This window comes from Marmota flaviventris, chromosome 17, assembly GCF_047511675.1.
Source record: "Marmota flaviventris isolate mMarFla1 chromosome 17, mMarFla1.hap1, whole genome shotgun sequence".
In the NCBI taxonomy this organism is placed as follows: Eukaryota; Metazoa; Chordata; class Mammalia; order Rodentia; family Sciuridae; genus Marmota; species Marmota flaviventris.
Window position 1 is genome coordinate 58,957,304 of NC_092514.1, and position 14,172 is coordinate 58,971,475.

General features: G+C 53.2%; 2 protein-coding genes across 7 annotated transcripts in view; one reads left to right on the top strand and one right to left on the bottom strand.

The window, feature by feature from the left end:
• Nucleotides 1-6,914, top strand: part of Hdac5 (histone deacetylase 5) — a 35,569-nt gene extending 28,655 nt beyond the window's left edge. For all 3 annotated transcript variants that reach the window (XM_027947096.2, XM_027947097.2, XM_071603421.1), the window contains 14 exons: nucleotides 218-383; nucleotides 1,048-1,181; nucleotides 1,511-1,631; nucleotides 2,109-2,158; nucleotides 2,289-2,396; nucleotides 2,808-2,863; nucleotides 2,987-3,074; nucleotides 4,707-4,826; nucleotides 5,083-5,180; nucleotides 5,352-5,470; nucleotides 5,976-6,109; nucleotides 6,325-6,409; nucleotides 6,541-6,706; nucleotides 6,790-6,914. In XM_027947096.2, the coding sequence (XP_027802897.1) occupies nucleotides 218-383; nucleotides 1,048-1,181; nucleotides 1,511-1,631; nucleotides 2,109-2,158; nucleotides 2,289-2,396; nucleotides 2,808-2,863; nucleotides 2,987-3,074; nucleotides 4,707-4,826; nucleotides 5,083-5,180; nucleotides 5,352-5,470; nucleotides 5,976-6,109; nucleotides 6,325-6,409; nucleotides 6,541-6,706; nucleotides 6,790-6,829 (1,485 nt within the window). In that variant the 3' untranslated portion in view covers nucleotides 6,830-6,914. The remainder of the gene's footprint in view (nucleotides 1-217; nucleotides 384-1,047; nucleotides 1,182-1,510; nucleotides 1,632-2,108; nucleotides 2,159-2,288; nucleotides 2,397-2,807; nucleotides 2,864-2,986; nucleotides 3,075-4,706; nucleotides 4,827-5,082; nucleotides 5,181-5,351; nucleotides 5,471-5,975; nucleotides 6,110-6,324; nucleotides 6,410-6,540; nucleotides 6,707-6,789) is intronic.
• Nucleotides 6,915-6,985: 71 nt separating this feature from the next.
• On the bottom strand, nucleotides 6,986-13,660 carry G6pc3 (glucose-6-phosphatase catalytic subunit 3). 4 transcript variants are annotated; one of them, XM_071603437.1, is made up of 8 exons: nucleotides 13,349-13,517; nucleotides 12,123-12,179; nucleotides 10,964-11,042; nucleotides 10,774-10,880; nucleotides 10,315-10,405; nucleotides 10,021-10,139; nucleotides 9,669-9,810; nucleotides 8,768-9,439 (listed from the first exon to the last, which is right to left on the bottom strand). In XM_071603437.1, the coding sequence occupies exons 1-8, from the start codon at nucleotides 13,422-13,424 to the stop codon at nucleotides 9,076-9,078; spliced, it is 1,035 nt and encodes a 344-aa protein (XP_071459538.1). In that variant the 5' UTR covers nucleotides 13,425-13,517; the 3' UTR covers nucleotides 8,768-9,075. The 4 variants fall into 4 exon arrangements, with proteins under 4 accessions (XP_027802938.1, XP_071459538.1, XP_071459539.1 ...); XM_071603438.1 differs by lacking the exon at nucleotides 12,123-12,179; XM_027947137.3 differs by lacking the exons at nucleotides 8,768-9,439; nucleotides 10,964-11,042; nucleotides 12,123-12,179 and adding an exon at nucleotides 6,986-7,951 and having other exon boundaries at nucleotides 13,349-13,660.
• Nucleotides 13,661-14,172: the final 512 nt, after the last annotated feature.

A 14,172-nucleotide genomic window follows, 5' to 3' on the forward strand; every position in this document is an offset into this window, starting at 1 on the left:
GTGTGACTCATCATATCCCCCCAACCCTCCCCACCTAAGAGGAGATGGCAAGGCTGGAGTGTCTTCTGTCCCTGGAGGGAGCAAGTGGGAGGAGGTGGGGGCAGGAGGAGACTTGTAAGAAAAATGCTGGATTGGGGGCCCCCTGGAGGCCCCAAGGGCACCTGTCCTCACTCCTATCTAGGCTGAGCCTCACCCAGGTTCTTCCTGCTCCTTTTAGCTGTTCACAGATGCTCAGCAGCTGCAGCCACTGCAGGTGTACCAGGCACCCCTCAGCCTGGCCACTGTGCCCCATCAGGCCCTGGGCCGCACCCAGTCCTCACCTGCTGCCCCTGGGGGCATGAAGAGTCCCCCGGACCAGCCCACCAAGCACCTCTTCACCACCGGTGAGCCCCACCACCAGCAGTTATTCCTCTGTGTAGCATCCAGGTCCCCTCATACCCTGGAGGGAGGGAAGGTGGGCCTTTATCTCTTCCTATCCCCCACAGCTATTCATGGTAGTGGAAGTAACTTTTTGCCCCAGACAGGAGAATGGGCAGCCCTGCCCCTACCAATTGGGCAGCACTGTTTTCTAGGCCAAATCATTACCACTGAGTGTGCCTGATTCTGTACATCACCTCGCGAGCCCTAACACCCTGGGTGCAGAGAGCCCACTCTCTTTTGGGTCTTTGCCTTTCTAGCTTCCTCTCCTCCCTGTGGGGTTCACATTGAGGCCTCAGCCTCCCCATGAGGCTTCCACAGATTGGGTTCTAAGAGGGCACATCTTGCCTAAGGATGTTCCCATCTCACCAATGGGGAGCAGCACACAGGAGCTGGGAGAGGATGGAGGGGGGAGGAAGATGTTCCATCGTCGGGGCAGTGGAAGGGCTCAGTGAGCCAATATCAAAACCAGTGGGGGTGTCAAGGGCAGGGCAGCACTGTCAGGTGGCCAGTACGGCTGAGGGCAGGTGTTCAGGCTGGGGGTGGGTGAACACTGCTGAGGGTCATGGTGGCCAGGCTGAGACTCTGGGCCCAGAGCAGTGCTGGCTGACATGAGGGTCTGTGGCCCAGGCGTAGTCTACGACACGTTCATGCTGAAGCACCAGTGCATGTGTGGGAACACACATGTGCACCCCGAACACGCCGGCCGCATCCAGAGCATCTGGTCCCGGCTGCAGGAGACGGGCCTGCTTAGTAAGTGTGAGGTGAGAGCGCTCCCTTCCTCCAGACCCAGCTTCAGTTCAGCCAGAGCCTTCGTTTCTCCCCTACTAGTGAAACTTCTTTCCAATCCCAGCCCTTGGACCACTCCCACAGACACCTCCCTCTGTCCCTCCCTCGTGGTCCCCAGACCATGGGGAAAAGTCCTGGAGTAGGCTTCCCAGGGGGTCAGGACATAGTTGCTCAAAATCCTTTGGATCTCCTGAGACCACCAGATGGATTCATGGCCCTGGGCTCTGTAGACAGAGTTTGGGCGTCAGGGGAGCTGAGCCTTCAGTGTAGCCCTTGACTGGACTCTCTGCCCTCCCCCTGGCAGCGGATCCGGGGTCGCAAAGCCACTCTGGAGGAGATCCAGACAGTGCACTCTGAATACCACACCCTGCTCTATGGGACCAGCCCCCTCAACCGGCAGAAGCTGGACAGCAAGAAGCTGCTCGGTAGGCTGGCTGGCAGGGTGCGGGCAGGGCATGTCTTCCGCATGGGTGGGATAGGGGCTGTCAGGAAGACCTGGCCAGTGTAGGTATGCCGTTCTGATGGGCCCAGGTCATCCCTGTGGCAGAGGTGACATGGTTGCCATGTCATGTACCTCCAGAGGTACCATTAACATAAATTCAACCTGGCCAGAACATGCTGGAGGGTGCTAGACAGCAGGATGAAAGGGATGGGTTGTTTTGGTGGGGGGTGCTTTGTTCCTCTCCTCAGCCTGTCATATCCCTGCCATCTGTCCCTAGAGGGAGGATGCCCCACAGAACAAGGGACAAACAGTTCCCAACTGGTGTGGGCTGCAGAGGCCTGGCCTGTGCTTGGGTCTAAGCCTTCATTTTCTGTGGCTGAGTTCACTGCCCTCTGCAGAGCTCAACCTGTATACGTGGCAACTGAGGCAACTTCCAAAGTCACTCTGTCCTTCCCTGCAGGCCCCATCAGCCAGAAGATGTACGCCATGCTGCCTTGTGGGGGCATTGGGGTGAGTAGGTTGTGTGCCAGTGGAGGGGGATGGGCAGGCGGCTCCTACCCACCACTGGTCAGTGCTGCAGAGGGCATTTTTGCCCTCCTTGTGCAAGGGGCCACTGAAGCGCACTCTCCTGCCCCTGCAGGTGGACAGTGACACTGTGTGGAATGAGATGCACTCTTCCAGTGCTGTGCGCATGGCAGTCGGCTGCCTGGTAGAGCTGGCCTTCAAGGTGGCTGCAGGAGAGCTGAAGGTGAGAGTGTGCTCATGGCCTTGGCACTCCTTGGCTTGTCCTGCATCCTCAGGACTGGGGAACAGGGGCCGCCTTGACTTCCCTTCAGAGAGGCACTATCCTTTACAGCCTTAACTCAGGTGCCAAGGTGGGGAGAAGGTGACAGCACTAGGGACAGCTAGGGGCTAAGGGGCATGAGGGACAAGCATTCACGCCTTGTGCTCTGGTGAGTGTTTCAAGGGCAGGGACTTCCTGCCTGCCTGCCCAAGAGGCCCGTGGCTGAGGTTGTAACGGTGTGTTGAATTTATACATGCTTTTCTGATCTGTGTTCCCTTTCCTGCCTGGCTCGTGCTTCTTTCTGTGTCCATCCCTCTCCCATGCCACCTTGCTTTCTTGACTCTTGTTTCTGTACCTCTGCCTGCACCTCTTCAGAATGGATTTGCCATCATCCGGCCCCCAGGACACCACGCAGAGGAATCCACAGCCATGTGAGTGCCACTCCATCCCCACCCTAAGCCTCTGCCCTTGGCCCTTCCTGTCTTTTGCTCTTTAAGTGAACCTCACCTAACCTGAAGCTGACCTCCCCACCCTTTTCTCCCCCGCCCCCTCAGGGGATTCTGCTTCTTCAACTCTGTAGCCATCACAGCTAAACTCCTGCAGCAGAAGCTGAACGTGGGCAAGGTCCTCATCGTGGACTGGGTAGGCAGTGGGCTGGAGAGGCTGGGCAAGGTGGGCAGAGCTAGGCCAGGGGCAGCCTTCAGGAAGTCCTGTTCCCCGCAAGCATCCCACTCTGCCTCAGGGTGGCACTGGGACTCACTCCTGATGACTGATGAATCCTACATCCCTTCTGCTGGATCATCAGCCCAGTCCTCAGGTTCCAGTAGGGCTTCCTCCTCTCCTTTAGAGATCCGAGAGGACTTTTAGCCTCTGTCCACCTTGGCCTCCACCTGGCAGCCTCAAGCAGCTGAAGGATTTCCTACAGTAGACAGGTGTGCCACCACCACTGCTAGAAGCCACTTTCTCTTCCACCCTGCACAATTAGCTGTTTTTGAGGAACCCAACTAGTATTTGATACACCATGCTTCTCATAGCTACCTCTAGTAGTAAAAAGTAGGATGTCCATTTCTACAAATGAAGGCCCTGGGTGATCTACCCAAGATCACTTAGCTGAGAATGCTGCATTTCTGCCCCTGCTGCTGTCAATGCGTCTCACATCTTGCCCCAATGATAGAAAAACACACACCACTTACTCACTGCTCAGGGAGGTCATCTGGAGCACTCCTCAGCAAGGGTGAAATTTTGGAATTCCAATTTTGGCTTTAAAATTCATTTAGCTGGGCATGGTGTCCCATGTCTGTAATCCCAGTGACTTGGAAGGCTGAGCAGGAGGATTGCAAGTTTGAGGCCAGCACAGTAACTTAACAAGGCCCCTAGCAACATAGGTAGACCCTCTCTCAAAAAATAAAAGGACTGAGGATGTGGCTCAGTGATAAAGTACCCCCGGGTCAATTCCTAGCACCAAAAACAACAACAACAAATTTTTTATTTAAATGTTAGATTCTCAGGCATGGTGGGGCATGTCTGGAGTCTTTTTTTTTTTTTTTGGTGATGCTGGGGATTGAACCCAGGGCCTTGTGATGCGAGGTAAGCACTCTACCAACTGAGCTATATCCCCAGCCCACACCTGTACTCTTAGCCAGAAGTAACGGGAGACTCAGGTAGGAGGACCACCAAGTTCAAGGCCAGCCTCAACTTAGCAAGGCCCTAAGCAACTTAAGAGAGACCCTGTCTCAAAATAAAAAATAAAAGGGCTGGGGAAGTAGCTCAGTGGTGTCCCTGCATTTAATCCTCAGGGGAAAAGGCTGGATCCTTCCTCAAAATTGATCTACTTATTTTATTTTTTAACTTTTTAAGTACTTGTTAGTTGTTGATAGACCTTTATTTTATTTATTTATATGTGGTTCTGAGAATCGAACCCAGTGCCTCACACATGCTAGGCAAGTGCTCTTGCACTGAGCTACAATCCCAGCCATGATCTGCTAATTTTAGTTCCTTACCATCCCTAATATTTCTCTAAAACTATTCAGTAGAATGGGTTCTGCAGGGAGTTAAACCACATTTGACCCATGGCTTTGTATAGCCCCTAAGTGGTACATAATTCAGTTGTGCAGACTCCAGTTAGAGAAGTAGGGTAGGCAGTCCTGTTGTAAACGGAGTGCAGATGCCCTGGAGCCATGGGTAAGCTCACCCTCAGAGCTCACCGGAGTGAATTTTTGACCTTAGGGTCAGAGCTTGGGCCATTTTCCTGATGTCTTCACCTCTCCCTACCAGGACATTCACCACGGCAATGGCACCCAGCAAGCATTCTACAGTGATCCCTCTGTGCTCTACATCTCCCTGCATCGCTATGACAATGGGAACTTCTTTCCAGGCTCTGGGGCTCCTGAAGAGGTACAGTTCCTGGGCCTACATACAGGCCCCTCCGGGAGGTGGCAGGATGGGCCCTGGCAGGAAGCCACTGAAGTCCATGGTGGTGCTGGTCCCTGGGGCATCTCAGGGGCTCCTAGTGGGAGGACCTCACAGGTCTGACTGCCTCTCAGGCACCGCAGAGGTCAGTGGAGTGATGCCTTGGAGGCAGAGGTGAGGGTGGGTCAATGTCAGAGATCCCCAAGCAGTGAGAATAACCCCTTCCCAATCCTGGTGCTAGGTCGGTGGAGGGCCAGGCGTGGGGTACAATGTGAATGTGGCATGGACAGGAGGTGTGGATCCCCCCATTGGAGATGTGGAGTACCTGACAGCCTTCAGGTGGGTTTGAGAAGGGCCAAGGGAGAGATGGTAGCCCCTGGGTCTGGTGGTGGGAAGGGCAGCAGGTGCTCAGTTCAATGTGGATGGAGGAATGTGGTCTCCTAGAAGAGAAGAGGGGGCGAGGCCTGGCCTGGCCATCTGCTGGGGTCAGCTTGGGCCATCCCTTTGCAGGACAGTGGTGATGCCCATTGCCCATGAGTTCTCACCTGATGTGGTCCTAGTCTCCGCTGGGTTTGATGCTGTTGAAGGACATCTGTCTCCACTTGGTGGCTATTCTGTTACCGCCAGATGTAAGCCTGTTGGGAGTTTGAGGGAGGGTGTGGAACAGTGAAGAAGGAGTCAAGCAGGGACATGGGGCGAGGAACAGACTGATATTCCAGAGGAAGGGAAGGGCAGGGGGTAGGTAGGTCTAAGGCTTGGAATCATCTTGCTAGCTCCTTTCACCCTCCTTCTGCCAACCCTGGCCTGAGTGGGGGCAGCAGGAAGAAGTGGGGTAGCAGGGGATATATATCTTCTGCTGGAGCCATGGGGTTGGAGCTTTCCAACCAATCCCTGGCCTTTCAGTGATGCGCCCTATACCACAGCATGTAACTGATTTTCTCATCCTGTCTTATGTTTTGTCTCTGGATTACTTATTCCACTATCATTGATTATTATTATGGATATATGTGGGTTTATATTTTCCATCTCATTTAGTGCTATTTGTCCTCTTCTTGTTTCTTTTTCTTTCCCTTCTTCCTGTCTCTTGAATTGATATTTTTTACCATTTCATCCTCTTTCCTTCACCCACCAAAGGTTTTGGCCACTTGACCAGGCAGCTGATGACGCTGGCAGGGGGCCGGGTGGTGCTGGCCCTGGAGGGAGGCCACGACTTGACCGCCATCTGTGATGCCTCTGAGGCCTGTGTCTCAGCTCTGCTTAGCGTGGAGGTGAGGGGGTCACAAGAGGGAACAATAGGCCAGGGGTGAGCGATCAGCAAAAATGTCTACCTCCCTGGGTTGAGTAGCACTCACAGGCTGCTAGCTGGCTGGGAAAGCTTTCTGAGTATGCCTGCCCCATCATGAGGGATGGCTGGGGCTGAAAGAGGACATTTAGAGGGGCAGGTGACATCACCCCACTCTAAGCTTTTTTCTTTCTCTTATAGCTACAGCCCTTGGATGAGGCAGTCTTACAGCAAAAGCCCAACATCAATGCAGTAACCACACTAGAGAAAGTCATCGAGATCCAGAGTGCGTGGGGACAGGTGGAGGGGCGCAGACCTCAGCCTGATTGGGGGCAGGGTTTGTGGGAGTGCCAGGGTTGGGGTGTACCTATGGGTTTGTGTGCCCTCCCTGACCCCCTGGCCATCCCTCTTCCACAGGCAAACACTGGAGCTGTGTGCAGAGGTTTGCCACTGGTCTGGGCCGTTCCTTGCGGGAGGCCCAGGCTGGTGAGACGGAGGAGGCCGAGACTGTGAGCGCCATGGCCTTGCTGTCGGTGGGGGCTGAGCAGGCCCAGGCTGCTGCCACCCGGGAGCACAGCCCCAGGTAGGCTCCCTGCCTTCCACCTTCCTGTCCTGGCTTGAGGTGCTGTCCTTCACTCAATGCCTTCCCTGTGCTTGTCCCCACAGGCCGGCAGAGGAGCCCATGGAGCAGGAGCCTGCCCTGTGACACCCCGGCCCCCATCCCTCTGGGCTTCATCATTGTGATTTTGTTTATTTTTTCTATTAAAAACAAAAAGTCACACATTCAACAACGTGTGCTGTGTGGGTCTCTCAGCCTTGCCCTTCCTGTTCCTCTCAGCTGTCCAGCACTCCTGTAGCCTACACCTCAGCTCTGAAAGTGTATTCCCTCTGTAGGGTTGGGGTGCGCTGCCCAGCCAGCTCCCCATGTTGTACCCCACACCCACATCCTTTCATTGTCCTTTTCCCCCTTGGAGCCTGGGCTAGCTCAAGGTGGGCACAGGAGCCCAGATGATACCCTTCAGTTCTGGGGCTCCCAAGTGAGGTGGAAACAGTAAGTTGGTGCCTTGGCTTTGGCTGACTTGGGGGGAATGCCTTAACTTTACCCCCCTTCCCTGATACTGGAGAGGGCACACCAGTAAGATGCAGAGTGGAGTGGAGGAGAGGTGAGCTGTCATGCTGCATTTCTCTACTTCTCCTCTGTCACCCCCATCATCTCTGCAGACCCCTCTGCTTGGCCTCAGCATCCACAGCAGGCTTGAGCCACAATGGGCAGGGCTGTCCTGCCTTGTACTTCTCAGGGCCCGTTTCCCCTCTCAGGGGTCCAGAGGGCAAAAGGGATGGGGGATGAACACCTGGGTTCTGAGGGGTTAGAAGGAGCCCCAGAACCAGAACTAGGCTTGTTCTCCAACTTACTCTTTTGGGGTTTTTGCCATCTGCTAGCACAGCCTGCGGAGGGGGAGGAGGTGGTTCCTACAGGGGCCTTGTAGGCTGGTGAGAGGCCCTTTGCTCTTTAGTAGGTTTCCCCCAGCCATCCAGCAAGATGTAAGTAGAAAGGTCAGGGCTTACCTTCCTCCTGGGGCCTTTTGCTTTGAAGCCTAGGGTTGGTAACTGGATATTTCTAGAAGTGGCAGGACCATAACCCAGGAATCTGAGTTTGCCCTCAGCAGGAGCTTCTCTTCCTCCCTGAGCACCCTCAGTTGGCCACTGTCTCAAGGGAGCTGAGACCAGGAGGGTGCTGGGCACTCCCCTTCCTCTTTTCCAGGGTCCTCTGGAGCCCCCTGTTTCAAGGGGTTGGGGGCCCATAGGCTTCCAGGGAATGCTGTCCAGCCTGTAGGAAACCAAAGATGGGAAGTGGCTCCTAGGGGATTAACTCTCCTCTCTCCTTCCTGATGCCACACATACTCTACTTTCATCTCCAGGGCCCTACCAATCTGTTTACATACTTATTATCCTAATGCTCCCCCTCCCCAACAGGGTTGAGGGCCAGGGGAGGGCCAGAGTTCTACCCCAATTGGTTCATTGTGTGCTGCTTGTTCTAGATCCTCCTGGGGATGGGGAAGGGGCTAGGCCCATTGTACCAGGCCTCCCCACAATGAGCTCCAGGCTCCGGCCCCTGACCCTCCCTCTCCCTGTGGCTAGTGGGGTTCTCCTGTAAACCCACTCCTTGCTTTGTCTTCCCAGATATGAATTCCAGTTAAGAATTTTGTAACCTGTTACACTGTGTGTTCTTGTGTAAATAAACTTTTTGTTTCTGGCAGTGCTTTCTGGGGCCAGTGTCTCTGTGTCTGGATTCTCAAAGGGAACAGAGGTTCTTATTCCCCTTCCTAGCCAAAAAAACTGCCTTTTCTCCAGCCCTGGACCAGAAGCCAATTTGGAAAATGGGAGGCTGGGGCAGAAGATCTCTGTCCTGGTAGATGAAAGACAAGGTTTCACTGTATGTAACCATTGCATCTTATGGAACCTCTCTTGTGGCCTAAGTGGTGATGTGTGTTGTATTGGGGTTTGGGGACAGGACTGAGAGCTCTCAGCTGAGTTTCCAGTATCCCCTTTCCTTTGAGTTCCTAACTCTAGAAATAGCCTGGCAAGGGTTCTGCTCCTATACCTACAGGCAGGGTTGGTGGTATGTTCACGGGCAAGAAAGGAATCCAGAAGTTTCAAGGGCTTTATTGGGGCACCCCCTGAGCCTCCCCTCACAGTGTTGCAGGAACCCACAGGTCTTACTGTTGCCTTTGCTCTTTGTGGACTTGGGGGGAAAGGCAGGAGGAGGCTCAGCCCCTCTGGGAGACTGAAGGCCCTTCTTTGGGGCTAAGACCAGGTGGAGGGAAAAAAAGGAAATTCAGGGTAAACAGGGCTTGCTTGGGGGCTGTCAGGGATGGAACTGCCTCCTGGAGTGTGGAGGTCATGGAGTGTTGGCTTTGGAGGAGGGGAAGTGGCAGAAGGAGGCTCAAGAAGTTAAGAAGAGTGGATGGGTGGTATTTCCTGGGCACTGAACATATGTACAACCCAGGGCACGAGGGCAAGGACCAGACATGGCCAGAGGGTGTACTTAAGGAAGTTGAAGATGTAGAAGAGGCTGATCTGAGGTGGGTGGCCCAGCCAGTCTAGGAGACCCAGAAGCACCATGGCCAGCACAAGGCAGGCTACCTTCTGGCCATTTCCCAGTTGTGCCCGTCGTATCTGAGCATAGCAGGGAGAGTGCAGGGCAATGCCCAGCCCCAGGGCAGCCCCTGAGTCACGACTCAGGGAAGCAAAGGGCCGGCTGTCCAAGTGTACCCACTCAGGTCGCTCACACCACTTGGAGGCTAGGTTGATGGACCTGTGGGAAAAAAGAGTCCTTGCCAGGAAAGACTAGAACCCAGAGGGCCACTGGCTTTTGGTCATCTACTCTTGGCCCACTCACATGTTCTGCTGTGACCCCAGGAGAGTCTATGTTTGGGAACAGGTTATATGTCTTTTTTAACTCCAGTGAACCAGAGACCCAACACACTGGGTACAGGTGAGGTGGGTCAGGCCCCAGCCAGCCCAAGCTCCAAAGCAGGACTTACCAAGAAAGATCTAGGCCCAGTGAAAAGAGAGTCCAATAGATGAGACTAGCACCCAGCATGAGGGCCAGTGCAGTCAACCCATAGAAACTTAATTCCCGCTCCATAGGGACCCGCGGAGTCATCAGCCAGCCCAGGACAGCACCTAGGAGAATGGGATGACAGCAGCTTCAAGAAGTTTGGGGAAATTATCCCCACCCCCACCCCCTGAACTGCAGTGCAGCTTGGTGGAAGGACAGACTAAGACCACTTGGGGTTGACTCTATAGAAACTGGGAATGATGGGAAGATCTTAGACTGGTCATCCCACTGCCAAAGGCACCCTCTTGGCCCACCCTATGGCCCCTATTGCTCACCAGTTATTAGGCCAGCCAACACTTGGTGAGGGAAATGTGCTAAGAGGAAGATCCGGGACAGGCCAACTGCCAATAGGAAGGTGCAATAAGCCAGGCTAGGAATCACCCTTACCCAGCGGCTAGAGAGAAGAGAGACAAATGGTTTAAGAGGTGTCTAGTCACAGCTTGGCTTCCCTCAGCATGCATACACTTCATAGTTTGACCAAATACCCCAGAGTCCCCATGCTGCTGGGTCTTTTGGGTCTAGGATGCCATCACCCCTGTTCCCACTAGTGGGTGATGCCAAAGGTATACCTGCGGGTCCGAGCAGCTACTTGAGAAGAGACGGCTGTCATTATTGGCCAGAAAGCTGCTCCTGTGACCATGCAGTGTCCAGAAGGGCTGCCTGTCAGCGAATACAGAAGTGTATGGTGAGAGAATAAAGGAGAACTTTGGTGATACCTAGACACAGCTGCCTCCCCCTGGCTGAAAAGCAGCTTTCCCTAGCACTGCTCCACTGCTCCCTCTGGCCTGAAGCATTTTTTACCTGCACCTGAGGCCATTGCTTCAGGCTTCTGCCCTGTCACTTGGTTCTACCCTGCACATGGCAGGGTGCCCTCCTCCTATAACTCCACTTGGTCTTCCTGGTGTTGCTTTGTTTTCTGGCCTAGTAAGTGAGAGGCTAGGCCTCTAGTTGGGCCACCCTGGCTGAAGACTACTCTGAAATGCTCACCCGAACCCTAACCACACCTAGAAAGGGAAGAAGTTTCCCACCTGGACCAGTTTCACAAGAAGAGGGGAACTGGTGAACCCGGGCAGGAGTCTGGCTGTAGTACCCAGACTCATGGACCCACCAAAAGGGCCTGTCTCCAAACAGAAACCTATAAGAGAAAAGATGCAAGATGACTAAAACGAGCACATGCTGCCAGGGGGAAGGAAGTGGGCAGAAAGACTGTAGAAATACCTGAAGACTCTGGAGGGTCTGAGGAATGGAGTCAGAAAGGGACTCTGATTCTGGCTATTATCTTGCCATGGTTTTCTACCTTGGAACATGAAAAGCATACCATTTTTAAAAAGTGACATGGAGCCAGAGGAGGTGATACACGCCTGTAATCCCAGATACTCGAGAGGCTGAGGCAGGAGGATCACAAATTTAAGGCCAGTCTTGACAATTTAGCTAAGCTATCTCAAAATAGAAAATTACTGCAAAAAAAAAAAAAAAATGATATGGAGGCAAGAGATTGCGGTAAGTGTGTGTATGCTCCGAGATATTCAGATGTCCCACTTTTTTGGGGTGTGGTACCAGGAATTGAACTCAGGGACACTCAACCACGGAGCCACATCCCCAGCCTTATTTTATATTTTATTTGAAGACAGGGTCTCATTGAGTTGCTTAGCACCACGTGGTTGCTAAGGCTGACTTTGAACTCACGATCCTCCTGCCTTAGCTTCCTGAGCCACTGGGATTACAGGTGTGGCCCACCACGCCTGCAGATGTCCCCCCTCTTAACCCTCCCACTACAGAGCCAGCTCTTTTTTTCTTACCCTGAGTCCAGGACTTGGTCTTTCCCCTTCCTCCCTGTCTCCTGCTACCCGCTCTCCATGTCCCTGATTTCAGCCTCAATTACCTACACCGTAATTATTTAGGTGAACTTCCATGTCTGAAAATGGGAGTAAGGAATATAGAAAGATGCCTGAGAAAGATTAAGGACAAAACTTCAAATTCCCAGGCTGGGTTTGTGGCTCAGTGGTAGAGTGCTTGCCTAACACATGTGAGGCACTGGGTTTGATCCTCAGCACCACATAAAAAATAATAAAGATATCTTGTCCATCTACAACTAAATATATATATATTTCAAACTCCCCTGGTCTAGCAGGTGCTCAGCTGGGCTCTGGTGAACCACACATAGAAGCTGCTGTGGCCAGAAAGAGAAGGAAAGCAGAAGGTATGCTGGCAGGAAGCAGAGAGCTGAGGAGTAAGGTTCAGAAGGGACTTGACTCTCCAGAAAACTGGGCCTCATACACGCCAAGAGCTCAGTACACACTTAAAAATGAATAGGGGCTTTGTCATTTGGGGGCATTTAAAGAGTGTGTCTATCAAAGCTGAGCATGGTGACACATACCTGCAATCCCAGCTACTTGAAACAAGTTCAAGGCCAACCATGGCAACTTTGCAAGACCTAGTCTCAAAATAAAATAGAAAGTTCTGAGGATGTAACTTAATGGTAAAGCACTTGCCCCCCAAGTGCCTTGCCACAGTGCCCTGGGTCTAATCCCCAGTACTAAGGGGGAAGGAGGGTGGGGGAGTGTCCACCATTTGACTCTAGGAGGAACAGAAATAGGGAGGGAAACTTTTACAGACTCTGAGGGAGGAGACAGCTCAGTACAAAGAGCAATTAAACAAGGAGGAAATGATTCTGCAACTGCTTTTCTGTCTACAGTGGGATGAAACCCTGTGGAGAAGAGTGGAAAGGAAGGTTATTCCAAGTTTGTTTTGCAGCAAGTCATTCCATCCCATTCAAGTGTCTCCTATGAATCTCCCTTTCTTCCCCCAGGCTGGGGACTTGGCAACAGAGGCTGAGGTGAAGGAAGGTGAGGCTGCATGTCTACAGGCTCCCTTATACACCCAAAACAGAGAAAACAGGTGGCACAAAGTGATAAACCCCAAGGGCTGCAGGGCCTCCACCCACTTGCCTGGGATTCCTGGCTTCTAATTCTGTGTGTAGAGCTTACTAATGAATGAAGGGTAAAGAAAAGAAAGTTTTCCCTGGAAGGCAGTGCTTTCTTTCACCCAGTGCTTTTCAAACTTCACTGTGCATTGGAATCACTTGGGGACTTGGCTCAAATGCAGGAAGTATGACCTGGAGCATGAGATTCTGCCTGCATTTCTAGTAAACTTTCTAGGGCTGCCTATGCTATTGGGCATGGACCAAGGACAGCAACTTAATTTGCAAGGCATCTAGTGTGATGCCTGTCACAAAGTATGCTTTTTAACAATTATGTCAGGAGAATGAATAGGTGAATGAAAAAGTGAATTGAGACGTCTCTTACTTAAAGCTGTAGATACTTGTTAAAATGCAGATTTCCAACCCCTCCTTTGGAGTTTCTAAATCAGAAGGGCTGAGGTGGGGATAGGATATTTGTGGTTTAAACGCGCCCCCTACGTGATTTCTCTACAGGCCAGTTTGAGGAACGCTGTCTAATGGGTAGAATGTGTGGAATCTGAGGTCTGGGTCCAAGATGCACAAAGATGCTCAAAAGGGTGGAATGGCCTTTGAGACACCTGCTGAGAGAGACCCGGGCCCTCGAGGGTGGGGGACCAGGATGCCCGAGGGCTTCGCAGTCTCACCACTTGAAGACGAGGTTGAGCCACTCGGTGATGAGGCTGATCCAGAGCACCGCGATGCCCACACGGCGAGAAGCATAGTAGGCCACGGGGAAGTAGAACAGAAAAAGGATCTTGGGATCGCCCAGAAAGGTGACCCAGAGCCACACGTTCTCCAGCCAGGGCAGCTGGTTCTGCAGCGCCTCAGCCATCACGATGCCCGCGCCCATCGCGGACTCCATGGCGATCCCGGGCCCGGCTGGGCCGGGATTCGCTCTAAGGAGGAAGCCGAGGAGTCTTGGCGACAGTGAAATGGCTACCGGCTGCTCTCCAAAGCCCACCCTTCCGAGCTCAGGCCCCGCCCTTCCAAACAGCGGTCGGAGGTAAGCCCCGCCCCTGCCCCGCCTCCGGCTGTCCCAGGCGCGCGCGAGTCCGGCCTCTTGCCGGTAGTGTCTTCTCGGTCGCTGTTCCCAGGTCTTCTTTCCTAGTGGGCAGCAGAGGGGACAAACCTTTGCGAAGGCGTTTTCTTAGGGCCCCACGTGGCTACTGTTGCTGGCACGTGGACAAGCTGCGGAGTGAAGAAACTGGCTGCTGTTCCGGGTCAGGAGACGATCAACCCGCGAGCCCACGGCGAGCCAAGGGTCCTTGTTCTGCTGCTGCGAAGGTGGATGTGTAATCTCCAGGGTCATGGTTCCTTCTAGATAGGACCTCTTTTCTCCAATACCACTCTTCGCCCCGAAATCTGAGCTCTTTGGGAGAGAAGGCTATGGACATGGCCTGAAGCCAAAGCAGGACCTTAAATTTTCACACACCCCTAATTCGTCCACACCTTCAAGACTCTCCCTCCC

What these genes read in the sequence shown, in the direction of transcription:
- G6pc3 (XM_027947136.2), bottom strand. Translation starts at nt 13,566, where the DNA reads ATGGAGTCCGCGATGGGCGCGGGCATCGTGATGGCTGAGGCGCTGCAG. An exon ending in CTCAACCTCGTCTTCAAGTG is followed by an intron (nt 10,881 to 13,348) that starts GTGAGACTGCGA and finishes TTTCTCTTATAG; the next exon opens with GTTTCTGTTTGGAGACAGGC. An exon ending in GTTGGCTGGCCTAATAACTG is followed by an intron (nt 9,811 to 10,020) that starts GTGAGCAATAGG and finishes CCATTCTCCTAG; the next exon opens with GTGCTGTCCTGGGCTGGCTG.